We start from the raw sequence: 15076 nt of genomic DNA, 5'->3' as shown, positions 1-15076 counted from the left end.
TTTTCCAATCCGTCAACAAGTAACAATTCTGCGATAATCATCAAATACAGAAATTCAGAAAATAAAGTAGGATAGGTTATTATAAAGTATGATAGGCAACCCCAGGTACATTACGGTATTGAATTTTTTTACTTTATATATGCTGGAAGACATTTGCTTCTTGCGAAATTTCATGATTATAGATCAGTGGAAAATATCCTATCGATCTTTACCTATGGAACTACTGAAAGGCGACTCGTAGTTTATCTCGTAGTTTTGTACACGTATCTTATCAGTCTCCAAATGCTGTAAAATAAAAAAATATTATTTATTTACCTGTAGTCGACTTTCTTATTTATTCATAATCTATTCACTACATATTTCTTATCAAGTGTTTGTAGCATCTCTATATTCTATATAGTGAATTCGAGTCAGAAGTCGAGTCACATCTCTATTAGGTGGTTAGAAAAAAAAATAACAGATACCGTATGGCGTCAGATTTTTGGGCGTCAGAATAATAATCTTCTATTACTGGCGTCAAAGAACTAAATAGCATTATGTGCTCTGCCATATATACACAGGAAATAAAGATTGAAAAACTGTGTCGAACATGTTTATCAAAAGAAAGCGAATTACATTCTTTGTTTGATGTATTTGTCGATAATGTCACTCTTGATTGTATAGTTACCGCAGTTACTGGAATTAAGGTAATTTAATGTTCCTTTAATATCCTTGTGTTTGTTATAGCGAATCTTTATTTTGGTACTTTAAAAAAATGGTGCTAGATCCCGATAGGAAGTACGCCATTGTAGTGATTGTTTGCGTGTATTGCGTGTGCATTTAGTGTTCATTGCACGCCGTCAGGCTGTTCTAAAAACATCCGAACATCGCGTCTGTCTGGCAGTGCTATTTTAAAGTACCTTAATTTATGTTGATTTTGGTGTTTGAAAAAACATTGATCATATTATTGTAATAGAGAAACTTCTACAGAATTGTCTCGGCATGAAGGGGCTCTGCACATCAGGCTCGAACCCAGGTGTCGATCAATGTGTATTAAACAATAATATAGAAGAAAAACTTTACAGTAGTAATAATTGTCCATTGGGTCTGTCACATCAGAGTATCTATTGCTATCCCAATCCATTCTGTGACTAAAAGTTGCTCATGCCCTAGGAATGAATAAAATATATTATCCTATCCCCTAAATCCGGGCTTAGAGATCAGGAATGGTGTAATAATTTCACAATTGGAATAATGGATGCTTACCTTGTATTATTTCTTAAATTCAGACATGTTGCCACTTTGCAACTATGTGTTTTAAAAAAGCTAGGCAAATATAGACAAGTTAAATTTATGTAAAAGTGCTAACATATTATAAAACCTAATTTGGACAATTAAATAAGTTGTATAGTGAAATGTTTTCCTTACGAAACATCAACTCATTATAAAAAAAAAAATATCATTGAAAAGGAAGATAATACTAGGCAGATAAATAAAAAGAATAACATATTGATGACTTGTTATTACAAGCACCTATGTTATATTTGATGTGAAAACTTGTTTAATACATCTGATGAAAAAAATCCAAAAAGATAAATAAATCAGGAATATTGTATTTTCAAACTTTTACCGATACATTTTTTTTAATCTTATTTTTGTTACATTAGTAAAAATTAACACAGGATCATGTAATAGTGAGGCAACAATATGTTAAAATAAAATATTAAAGAGTAAAATCCAAGTTAGATGAAATATTTAATAATGTTTTTTACTCATAGACCACTGGACCCCCCCCCGCAGCAAAATTCCTACCATTTTCCCTAACACATCAAAGTTCTTACATGTAACAGTCGCTAAGCTTCTTAACAATATTATCTCACTTTATTGATAGGTGAAGTCAAGCCAAAATTTTAATTCTTTACTTTCAAAATCAGAAAAAAAATTGTGGACCCCTGCTTATGAAATGCTTCTCTTCATGCCTCATATTTTCGGTATATTATAATTACTCAGCATCAGCATACTTAAGCTCTCGATCAAAGTGAAATCCTCACTATTGATGAATGAAACTATGATGTTAACATTTTCTAGACATGTGCAGTGTACCTTTAGATGGTACTTTATAAAACTTAGTCCCAAAAACTTTGACTTCTACATGCTACTGGTTCTAGTCTATGTGTACGATGTATGAATTATTTTCTAAGCAGATGTGTTTGTGAAGTGATTACTGTATTGAGTAAGTAATATTGTTTTGACCCTCCTAGACGGGGTGTAAGAGCTGATGATATAATTAATGCAATGCGAATTATTTACATCATATTTATATATTTTTTTTAGTATAGTATTGTAGTAATCACCATAAAGTATTTAACAGTATGGTATGATCATTTTTGCTAATGGCGAATTCTTTGGCGAATTTCTATTTGAAATAATTTTCGCATATTTTAGTAGGGCAATCTGTTTTTTTGTAACTAAATGATTACTTTTTAATATCTGAAGCTGTTTAAAAATATTTACATTAGTATCTATTTTTGCAAAATATTTTTCATTTACATATTGTGAACTTCAATCTTTTCATTCAATTATGTAGCTAATAATAGATCCTAGGAAGCGTTTTATGTAATGTTGTAAAAATCTTGACCAAATGTCATAGTTTATTTTTTTTGTGTATTTTTTGCAACGTGTGTTAGCTGGAGTTGTATTTGTTAGTGATCATTTTATATACATTTTGCGATCGTTCAGATAAATTGATAAATTTAGTGATTACATTGACTTCACACATAGAAAATTATGATTAATATAAATTATGCTCGCTAGAAATCATTCTAGCGAGCATCAACTCGTCATCAGCCGATCCATTTGAAATAGAAATATTCAAAGAAATTTCGGTTGTATTTAAAATCGTATTGGATCTGTGGTAATTTCGGGGTTCGCTTCCGTTCGGAGGTAACGATATCTGGAAGCAGCATTATGAGACTCTAATAGGAACATAATCTAGTTATATTTGCTTACCCTTCCCTTGTTGTTAAATTACCACCTTGTTTAAGGAGATCGCCAATGGGGACATTTTGCAACGATACAGTCGCAAAACTGTATCGTTGATATAGTCGCGATGCTGTCGTTGGTAGTTCACATTTGCCCATGTCCACGATTTTGTATCGCTACAATCACGCCGTTGCGTTTTAGTAGCGATACCAACGCGATTCAAAAGCGAAGCTGACATTACGTGACGCTACTTCGTTACAGGCTTCCATGTGAACGCCACAGTTGCAAGATGGTCTCCGTCGTGACAACATTAATCGCGTTGTCTTTGTTTCTGCTTTAACGGATTGCTGTAGCGCGTTTGTATAGTTTTCGAAGCGCGTTGCAAACTCAACTAAGGCGAGATAGAATTGATACAAAAAGTCGCCGCGGGCGATCCTCCTTTAGGCTTAAACTTACCCTATGAAGGTGTAATAATTAAACTATCTCACCCAGTGGAATAATATATGACAGAATAATATTACGTATTATTCTGTATTTTCAAGTCTCGGATCAAAATGTAATATCGTTAATCTGTCATTATTTATTAACCTCTCACTCTAAAAAATATCCTTTGTATCCATATAGATTCGAAAGGGCGATGGACTGCCTTCAACAATATGCTGTGAATGTAGGGATAAAGCTGAAAAAGCATATTACTTTAGGACAAAATCACATGAGGCTGATACATCGTTAAAAGAATTCTTCAAGAAAGATAAATTTGAACATGTCATCCACAGCAAAGTGTCTCTAAAGGTAAATGTTATTTTAGTTATTGTCTTTGTACATAAGTAATTTTAATATTTTAATGCATATTGTTTTTCGACACCTTTTATTACAGCCTATTACTACCAGTGTAAAAATAGAACATTTAACAGCAAATGATGCAGATGATTTTTCTGATAGTGAATTTCACGTACCGATCGAAAATGGCCCAGACGACTTGACAGATTTAAGTTTAGGTAATTTTTTTATATATCTATAAGATTTTATTTGGTTAGGCTAATAGTTCAAAGGATTGTTTGTGTAATGCCATTAGTTTTAGACTGATTCTTCATCCAAATAAAACATATTCCGTATTCTTTTCCAGAACCAGTAAAAGATGAAAGAGCTCAAGAAAATTCTTCATTTTTTGAATGTAAAAATTGTTTAATAGTTTTTGAAACTCAAGAAAAACTGCAGGACCATAATAGGAAAAAGTGTATAAAAGGTAACTATGTAAATAAGTCATTGCTCTTTAATATATTAAGATTTTATTGATAGATTTGTCTACTAAAAATATTTGATTTTAGTTGAAATTGAAGATACCAATGGCACCTACTGTCCACTTTGTGGAACTTGTTATGATGGAGTCGAAAACCTATCAAAACATTTGTGGGAGTATCATGCTGAAGTCATGGGTCCAAAAAAGCGAGGGAGACCTAAGAAAATGCTGACAAGTGTAAGTCCAAGACTATGTTCATATTATAATCCAAATTATCATGAATATTCTTAATATAATCTATAACAATGCACTGAGAGTTTTTCTGTCTGTCTACACAATATTGATTGATTGTTACTGATTGTGCTTTGAGCAGACAAGAGCTAGTGGCAGTAATGAGGCTCCGCTCTGGGCATATTCCGACAAATATGTTTAAGCATCTTATGCGGGCGCCAAACTCCCCAAACTGCTTTGACTGTAGAGTAAGAGAGTGGGCCTCATACTTTGAGCTTTAATGTGGGCAGCATAAATAGCTTTTTGTCGGTTCCTATATCCAAAGAGGCTCAGGCTTTATTAAAAAAATATTTTGATTCCATCAAAATTTAGTAGGCACGGGTGAAAGTGGACGTACGGAGCGACATAGTCGTGAAATAATGACTAAGCTCCTTAAATAATGATTAAAAAAAAAACCCTAGGTAGTATTTAAACTCTGAAAATATGTAATTAACTCGAGTAATAAAATTTTCCCATTTAAAATTGCAGACAATATTGGACAAGCTATCAGAAAACGGATTTTATATTACTACTGTCCCTGTGAAAAAATATGATTGTTCTTTTTGTACAGAGCAATGTTACACCAAAGAAGAATTAGAAAATCATGTGTTGAAACACAAAGGTGAGGTAGATTTTTTAAAATATATAGTTGTAATAAATACCTGGTGACCTGATTATAACAAGTTAAGTAATCTCCGAGTTAATCTATGAGTATGGCAATTATACTTTTTGTTTTGTAGTGCTTATATAGTTGGTATTATGAAATAATATAATTTCTCTATATTCTAGATATGAAAGTATTGTGTTGTATTACATGTAAGAAAATGTTTTTAAAACGGCAAAGCTTTGAAGAACATGTTTGCTCTGAAGATAAAACTGACAACAAACAAAATGTATGTAACTATTGCATTAAAAATGTGAAATACATGGGTTCCTTGTATTTCGATTTTTCTCAAATCCAATATGAATGTTCATTTTTTTACAGCATGAAGATGTGTCCGATTTGCAAACCGCTAAAAATAAAATATTAAATTATCTCACTGAGATGTCATTGCAAGAACTTTTGGAACCTAATTGTGATGTGGTATGTATTTAATATCCAAATATATATATTAATTTTATTTGACGGAACCATAAAGCACCACAAAGCTAACTAAATATGGGATACACTTTAATTTGTCCCATCATTTTTGTTTTCGTAGAAAAAAATACATAGTTGATCTACTGATGATTTAGGATTCAATTTCCAAACTAGTAAATTCTTTATAAAAATATAGTATGATTTATTAGCGCCATAGCATGGGCGAAGGCAGAGATACTTATAGAGACTTTGCACCACGACAACTCTTGTAAGCCAGGATCAGCAGTGGCACGTATTTTATGACAATATGAAGCTCGGCGAGTCTTAAGGGGAAACTGATTTGCTATTATGAAGGGAGAGATATAGAGGGAGATCGAGGGGTTCCACGGAAAGCTTACTATTCATTTACCAAACTTGCCACCAGCTCTGCCATAGAACAATCATCCGAGAGCCTTCCCGCCTCTCGAACGAGCCGGATTAAGAAAAGGTTATAGTCCCATGTACCACATCTATATGCAGTGGCAAATTATACAAAAACCTTCGGTGTATAACTTGCCACTTTGTTAAGCGTTCATGGATTATAAGATAGCCTTTGATACGATTGATCTGGGCTCTGCGGTGGTCTCCTGCGATGCTACATTGTTTAACGGTAGAACGGAGTGTTAAGATGGTTTTTATAACAATGCTACCAGACATGGTCAGGCCGACAGGTCTGAGTGGGCAATATCAGAGTACGAAGGCTATTCTACTATACGGAGGTGTTATTTCTCTCAAACTGCTTACCGCCGCTTTGAAAGATACCTTCAAACTCTTAGATGCAAAAGGACTCAGCATCAAAGTCAATGATGAATACATCGACCATTGGCTAGTGACAAGTATACTATGCTCAGGAACCACAACCAAATTTCTGAACTGATGAGCCTAAAAGTGAACATGGGCAAGACCAAAATCTTGTCGAATGCTCGTGTTGTGCCTAACCCGATTGCCGTAGAGAAATAGTCGACTAATACGACTATTTAGGACAAGTGGTCCAACTAGGAAAGTCCAACTTCGAGAGATAGCTTAATCGTCTAAACCAACTTAGGTAGGCAGCGTCCGGAAAACTAAGCAAAAGGTCTTCTCGTCCAAAATACCTCAGTGCCTGAAGACAAAAGGCTTCGATCAATATGCTTTACCAGTTATGACAGAGGTCACACTGAAATGTGACCTCTGTCTAAGGGCGGCCAAAGACGGCTCATGGTCACTTAGCAAACTATAGGGAGAGCCATGGCCGGGTTTCTGCACGTGATGAAATCAGAAATGAGAATATAGAAGAACGCTAGTCTCTGGCATAGTCTAGCAGATTAGTAAGCGAAAGTGGCACTGGGGTCGGCTCATGGTTTGCAGAACTGATGGCAAATGGGATAAAAAAGTACTTGATTGGAAACTACGTACCGTTTAGCGCAGCGTTGGAATACCGCCTGGAAGGTGCACAAATTAACTGTTAAAGTCGTAAGAAAATGCGGGATGCTGATAGCTTTCGGCAGGTCCTTTAGAAATTACTAAGGTAGGCCTATGTTCAGTAGTCAACTTTATATTGCTGATGATGATGGTGATAAATGCAATAGAGATTCAAATTAAGAATAGGTATATCTTTCAACTTAGATATAGGTAGAAACAATAAGATAAAAAACTCAAAAAATTAAATTAAAATGATTTGGAATGTAATTAGCCAAGAAACTGGTAAGGCTAAACCTCGCGAAACGGAGTTCAGCCTAAATATTAATAACCAAATTATATATACCGACTTAGACGTAGCTAGGGCTTTTGCAAATTTTTTCATTGATATACTGGTTTCTATAACAAAAAAAATAAAATGTTCTCCCATAATTGCCAACAAATTATTACAAGAAAATGTGTCTAGATGTGGAGGATCATTTTTATTCCACTGTGTTAATAGTTTAGATATAATAAAAACATTTAAAATGATCAATATTAAAAACACATGTGACTTCTGGGGTATTTCTACAAAAAATTTAAAGTCTGATATATTTGTACTAGCTCCCCAGTTAGCTATAATTTTTAACTTGTGTATAAAGAGTGGTATATTTCCTGATAAAATGAAATTAAGTAAAATAATCCCGCTTTTTAAATCCGGTAGTACAGATGACCCCACTAACTTTAGACCTATATCTGTGCTACCTTCAATAAGCAAAATTTTTGAAAAACTCATGCTTATACAATAATTTATATCATAATAAACAATTTGGATTCACCAGGGGTCGCTCCACTACAGATGCTGGTGTGGAGCTCATACATAATATATTTGCTGCTTGGAAGGATACTCAGAATGCTTTAGGAGTTTTCTGTGATTTATCCAAAGCTTTTGATTGTGTTCACCACGATATTCTTATCAGGAAATTGAGCCACTATGGGGTTAATGGCATTTCCCTTGCATTATTTAAATCATATTTAAGCAATAGGGAACAAAATTGTTGATGTCAATGGAAAACAATCTCCTGGTACTATTGTTACAATGGGAGTTCCACAGGGCTCAATTCTTGGACCTTTTCTTTTATTCATTTATATAAATGACTTACATTATTTCATGAGGGACAAATTTGGGGTAGTGTCGTTTGCAGATGATACTTCCTTATTATTTAAAATAAAACGACATGAATTAATTCTTGACGATGTAAACAACACTCGCTCAGAATTAGTGCATTGGTTTAGCGTTAACAATTTATTATTAAATAGCGAAAAAACTAAATGCATAAAATTCGTCACACCTAATGTTAAAAAAGTTAACGCTAACATTTTTATAAATAGTGACGAGGTGAGCCTTGTGGATACAACCAAATTTTTGGGTATCATACTGGACTGTAAACTTCAGTGGGGACCTCATATATCTGTCCTAGCTAAAAAGCTGAGCGCCGGAGGTTTTGCAGTGGACATGATACGCCAACTAACTGATATTGAGACAGCTAGATTGGTCTATTTTGCTTACTTTTATAGTTTGATGAATTATGGAATTTTACTATGGGGTGGTGCTGCTGACATTAATACTATATTTGTTCTACAAAAAAGAGCGATAAGATCTATATATTTGCAAAGCCCTAGATGTTCTCTACGAGAAATATTTAAAGAAGCAAATATATTGACAGTAGCATCACAATTCATTTTCGCTAACTTAGTGTATGTCCATAAAAATATTGAAAATTTTCTAAAAGTTTGCGATATCCATAGTTTAAATACTAGAAACAAAAATAAATTACTTAATCACAAAACAAGGCTCCAAAAGATCAGCAAGTCTTTTAAGGGTTACTGTATACATTTTTAAAACAAAGTTCCCACTGAGATCAAATCCTTAAATATTGCGAAATTCGAAGCCACTATTAAGCGCAAGTTGTGTAATAAAGCTTATTACATGATCTCAGAATACCTAGAGGATATAAATGCCTGCGACTAGGCATTTTTGTGTGATTTTCTTTGGAATCATGTCACTTGTTCGAGATATATATATATATACTAGCTTTTGCTCGCGGCTTCGCCCGCGTGAAGGTGTTTTCCAGGATAAAATTCCACTGTTTGATAAAAGTCTTGCTACATATTTTCCCGGTACTTATAGGTTCAAACTAATTTTATCCCCAATCTATAATTTCAGTTCAATCAGTCGAAAATCTAAGAACATTTATACAAACTTTCATCCCCTATTTTATCCCCTTAAGGGTAAAATTTATCAAAATCCTTTCTTAGGGGATGCCTACGTCATAGTAGCTTTATGCATGTAAAGTCTTAGCCCGATCCGTCCAATGGTTTGGGCTGTTCCTTGATATATCACTGTCAGTCACCTTTGAGTTATATATTATATTAACAACTGAAGTTAGCTAAAATTGAGTTTCTCGAAGCCGACCACTATTTATGTACTATGTATTTTGAGACTATGCAATTTTGTCGCGTTCGCGATTCACTTTCACTTTTGTTGAGTTTCAGAACGCGATATTAGATCCTCCAACGCGCACGCGAATTTGAACTTTATGCAGCGGTAATAAATTACAAATTGACTCTCCATTTTATTTAGAAAACGTTTGTATGGGAAATAGAAAAATGCTGTTTTGAGGATTTTCCCGGCAATTATTCGAATTTTTCTCACCTTTTAAATCTTCCCTAGACCTCCACGAATAATTCAAGACCAAGATAAGATAAATCCGTTCAGCCGTTCTCGAGTTTTAGCGAGACTAACGAACAGCAATTCATTTTTATATATATATAGATATATATATATTTTTTTTCTTTCTATTTATTTGTAATGTAACTGTAAGCGGCTTGGGTATGAAATATTCTCTGTCTATACCTGCGGCGGCGTCGCGTCGTGTGACGGGTCGGCCACTTCCCTACAATATCGTTGAGGACGCCGATGGCTGGCACATGCGTCATACTCGTGAACGGGTGCTGTTTGTGTGGACTGTTCTGCCCATTTCGCTTACAATTTCTAATTGCTAAAGGTGCTGGGAGGAAATAATTATAAGGATAATAGAGAAATTTCATGATTCCTGAGAGGGTTGTACAGTCATAAGAAAATTTAAATTATTTTTTTTCCTTATTTCACGAATCTATAAATGAACTGCTCTGAACTTTTTTTTTTCTCTTTTCATTTTATCATGTACTGTAGTCTTTACCCTAAACTGATTGAAATGAGCAACACCAGAGTTTCTTGCCCGTTCTTCTCTGGTGAAAACTGCTTTCCGAACTGGTGGTAGAGTTAACATTGACGGAATCTAAATAATGTATAACATTTTACAGATTCAAATAAATCATTTCATTTCATTAAGGAAAATTGACAAAAATGACACTTCCTATTAATTAATTTATGTGTGATATTAGTTGCCTATAATTGTTATAAGAGCAATAATAATATCTTTTATTTTAGGAGAATTTCAATTTCCTAAAAGTGTGCAGCGCGTGCAGCGCCGTATTTTTGTCAGAAGAGGATCTCATCAACCACCACGACGGGGAACATCCCGAATTATCGCTTCGTTGCAATCTCTGTACTAAGGTTTGCTAGTATTTGGCATGATATTGTAGCCGCATGCAACTATGTTAAAAAATATAGTCATCTACTATATCATCTAGTTATAATATTAACTAATTTACAACTTAATAAGTGTGGTAAATAGTCAGGCAACTTTAGTAAAAATTATACAAAATTGCGCCAAAATAAAAACAACCAATCTGCTCACGTCATAAAATAAATTATTAAAATTTAAGAACTCATGATTATTATTTTTTCTGTGTGCAAATTCAGACACGTTTAATATAATGTCAAAGACTTCGATCGATTTCCCGCCGATTCACATATAATATTGCTTCGATGTAGGGATTCAATATGGATTTGGGGTAGTTAAAAAACGGAATTGCAGGGATTGCCATGCACAAAGTAGCCATGGAGGCGTTAGTTTTTTTCAAGCTACTTCAGAAACTAGATGTCAGTCGTACATTTGTGTACCCTAATATCAACAGACTCATCAATTTGTCTTATATTCTGGTCTGTTAGAACAACGAAGGCTATCAATGCTTCCATTCAAGTCAGAATGCGATGATATCCCATTAGTAAACAAAAAAAAGAGAAATAAATTTGAGATTAAAACATTGCGATGGCTCCAATATCGTATGATGGCTAAGTACAATATCGTATCTGAAAAAATTAGTTTTAAATCTATAAAGCAATTTGGTTTAAAAAAAAAATTGTTATAGTAACGGAATTTGTGGGCAGACTAGTAATATATTACGTGTATACAATGTATTGAGAAATGGGAAGTTCTTAGTCTTAGTTTTCTTTTTTAATGGCAATTGTATACATAATGCCAATTTCAAGTTGGCTAATTTTAGTTTCTCTGTAAAATGAAAATGAATCCGCTGCGATAAAAGATTACTAAATACATAATTGACGATGTTCCAGGTATTCGCAACTGTAAAGTCAGCAGCACGACATAGGACTATTTGTAAACAAGTTGAAAGGAATCATAAATGTAGCACCTGTGGTCTCAAATTTGCTTACGAGATATCTCTTAACAAACACATTCTAAGATATCACCAAGGTCAGAGCGTGTCCATCACATTTACGGATTCCATAGCGAAGCAGGAGGAAGATAAACAATACCAGTGCGATACGTGCAATAGATATTTCTTTAGGTAAATGTTATTTTAATATTGGATCTATATGTATTCTAAATTTGTAAACTGATAAGTAGCCTTTATATGTATTATATTTTAATTATATGATATGATTAAATTGTTTTACATATTGTGAGATTAATTTACATTTAATTATATCATAATGAACAAAAATGATTAATGTTCCAGAAAAGAATTGCTCGCCAAACATGCAAAAATTCATATGCCCAATCAAAAATATTTCCAGTGCGATATATGTGAAAAGAAATTTACAAGAAAAGATAATTTAAGGTAAGCTCTGAGTATTTTAGAGAACTTGATTAGTTATTACAAAAAATAAAAATAATTTCCTTCTACATATGAGTTATTAACTTACAAACCCAGGCGGGGAACAAAAGAAAAGAATAGAATTGTAAAAATTCAGCTTAATTTCTTAATACATAATATGAATGTGAACTAATTTACGTAAATTTTAGTCTATTTTCAGTTAGTAAATATGACAAATCGTTTGTACCAGGTCACACAAGCGCATCCATGACCCACACAGAGAGAAAGGTCCAACGAACACTTGTTTATGTCTATACTGCGGTCGTAGTTTCTCGAATTCGTCCAATCTTATTGTCCATATGCGTCGTCACACTGGCGAAAAACCATATAAGTGCGACTTTTGTGGCAAAGGTCAGTTTTTTTTCATTCGGTTATATTAATAATTATTTGTGGTAAGTGGAACGTCAGAATAAGGCTTCAATGACAGCACAGTTCAAAAAAATAACTAATGGATGCTTTTTAAGAGAAGGCAATATTAGGGCTTATCGTTCACATAATCTTAATTAACAATACCGTGGTATTTGCTAATTAAAATTCATTTATACGATAGGCTATCTGGTCAGTGGAGCTGATTGCCTAGTCAATGTCACTTAACTGTCGAGTCCACATCTTACTACTAAGTAGGTAGCTGTTACAGAATATTCTGATTACTAAAATTGTTATTAAATTTCTTAAGTATGACGTGTAGGTATGGTCAGTGCATACTGAAACATATTTGATGAAATACTTCGATTCTATTTTCGGTAAGACCATAGCTAGCATATTTTATTTTTTATGAAAGGTATTTCTTTGGTAAATGTTGATTGAACATTGCAGGTTTTCCAAGATCGTCTGATCTTCAGTGCCACAGACGCTCACATACTGGCGAGAAGCCATGCATTTGTCGAGTTTGCGGAAAAGGTATTATCAATATGTATTTAATTCATAATTTCAAAGACGGAAATAAGGGTACATTGCGTATCCGTACAAATATAAATCATTTATTTTAAAATAATAGTAAAACCTGGGAACATATAAATGAGGCTTGATCGCAGTGATGTATGTTTTGGTCAGGTTTCTCGCGTAGCAATAAGCTGACACGGCACATGCGCGTGCACACAGGCGTGCGCCCGTACAAGTGTACGTATTGCGAAAAGGCGTTCTCACAGAGCAATGATCTCACGCTGCATATCCGTCGACACACCGGCGATCGGCCCTACATATGTGAAGTGTGCGGAGATAGATTCATTCAGGTACTATCTGAGAGTTAATTACTTTTTACCGGTGTTTTATTACTTTCATGTTTACGGCATATTAATTATTCCTAACGGATAACGTATGTGGTCTTTAATTTACGAAAATTTAAGAAAATATTTGAAATTCGTAGTAAATTGTTAAGGTCCTAAATCGTAATATCAGCTTATAGGATATTGGTGAATACTCTCTTGTTTTTATTTATTTACAGGGTACTGCGCTACAGAATCATCGACGTGCCCACGGTCATTTTCCAACCGCTGCAGCCGAGGTAGACCCCCAGGCTCAAGGTCTACAGTACTCAGTTCAAAATATAGCTCAGAATAGTCATTAACAATTATGAGTAGATTATTATCAATATTAATTTAAAGTTGTATGAGTAGATCAGAATGTAATAAAGTATATTAAACACAGTATGTTGATTTGTTTACTGTAAGACGTATCCAGTGTCGTCAGAAATTTATTATAGTAAAATTTTAATGTGTATTGTATACTATCATAAATTTATATGTAATGGCTATTATATTATTTAAATTATAATTAGATTTCTCACTTTCCGTACTACTAGATACTAATAGAGTAATACTAATGGAGTAAGATTTCAGAGACTCCAGTTGAGTTATTTTAGCAAAGCTAAAATTGTGACGATAAGTAATCTAGTATGCAGTTAAGATGGTATGCATATAGCTAGTTTGCAAATGGAGCTAATATCTTGGTAGCAGGCATTTACTTTGCCTACAAACCTTCTCAGCTGCGTTAGAGTAGAAAGGTTCGTGTTTACATGACACATTTTATACAATATTGTCAAACACTAAAATCTATGAATGCCAGACATTTTTGTGGGCCTTAACCTCCACCAGAACCTTGTAAAGACTCCACCAAAACCTTTTAAGTATGGCAAACTACCTTTTATTAGAAAGTCTAAATTTTGTTAGGGGATTATTTTCACTTTAAGTAAGTCACTGTGAGCCAGATCCAACTGACTCCCCAAACAGCCCTGCGACGTATTCGTCTTTTCAGGAAGAAAAAGTAAGTTCACTCTTTCGAGAGCACAATTTAAATATCGATAACTTTTAGTAATGCAAAGTATCTTGTTTGTCGTCCGCATTGCGACACAAAATGTGTTATGCGGAAAATGAATAAGTTTCGTGATTTTATTTATTTTTTATTTATTATATACGTACTGTTACAATTTTAAATATTATTTTTGATTTCATAAAGATTTTTAGATCAAACAGTGCATTATCTTTATTAAGGTTTGCTCGTGGCTTCGCCCACGTGTGAAATTATCCGGGATAAAAAGTAGTTATCGCGTTCAAATATACGCGGCGGAGGACTTTGTTTTATTATATGTAAGTAAGTAAGGATACCATAAAAAGTTTAAATAAATAAAGTTTTTCGAAATAAAGGGTGCATTATCTTTATTAAGGCGTAACCATGGACTCAAGAGTGTCATAAATATCGAAAATATCTGATCTGACTGATCTTCAACATTGTGGTAGTTTGATCTGCGTCTTCAAATTCTAACAATATCAATTGTGATTTACAAAATAAGTCGTTGCCACTCTGCGAGTCTGCGACTAAACAGCTGGCTCGCTAGTTTCATAATATTTGTCCGAATACAACATGAGGAAGTTTTAACTTCTTGGCTGAATGTAACTGTTCCTTGTTCTGTAGGTAAATGTTGAAGAGTTTTAGTCCCGTTTTGTAGATCTGCCATTGCTATTCTGAATTTATGAATATAATATAATATTAGAAAGCATTTCTTGCTACTCTTAACAGATGCATTAGGTCTGAAATATAAAAAAAAT

General features: G+C 33.8%; 1 protein-coding gene across 1 annotated transcript; it reads left to right on the top strand.

The window, feature by feature from the left end:
* Positions 1–417: 417 nt before the first annotated feature.
* On the top strand, positions 418–13681 carry LOC115441143 (zinc finger protein 260). Its single transcript, XM_030165773.1, has 15 exons — positions 418–686; positions 3586–3753; positions 3839–3959; positions 4088–4207; positions 4290–4438; positions 4961–5093; positions 5261–5364; positions 5457–5555; positions 10462–10587; positions 11491–11723; positions 11895–11996; positions 12223–12383; positions 12849–12932; positions 13086–13264; positions 13477–13681. The coding sequence occupies exons 1-15, from the start codon at positions 537–539 to the stop codon at positions 13597–13599; spliced, it is 2052 nt and encodes a 683-aa protein (XP_030021633.1). The 5' UTR covers positions 418–536; the 3' UTR covers positions 13600–13681.
* Positions 13682–15076: the final 1395 nt, after the last annotated feature.

The sequence above is a fragment of the Manduca sexta genome, chromosome 27 (genome assembly GCF_014839805.1).
Source record: "Manduca sexta isolate Smith_Timp_Sample1 chromosome 27, JHU_Msex_v1.0, whole genome shotgun sequence".
Lineage (NCBI taxonomy): Eukaryota > Metazoa > Arthropoda > Insecta > Lepidoptera > Sphingidae > Manduca > Manduca sexta.
This window is presented reverse-complemented; position numbering and strand designations above follow the sequence as displayed.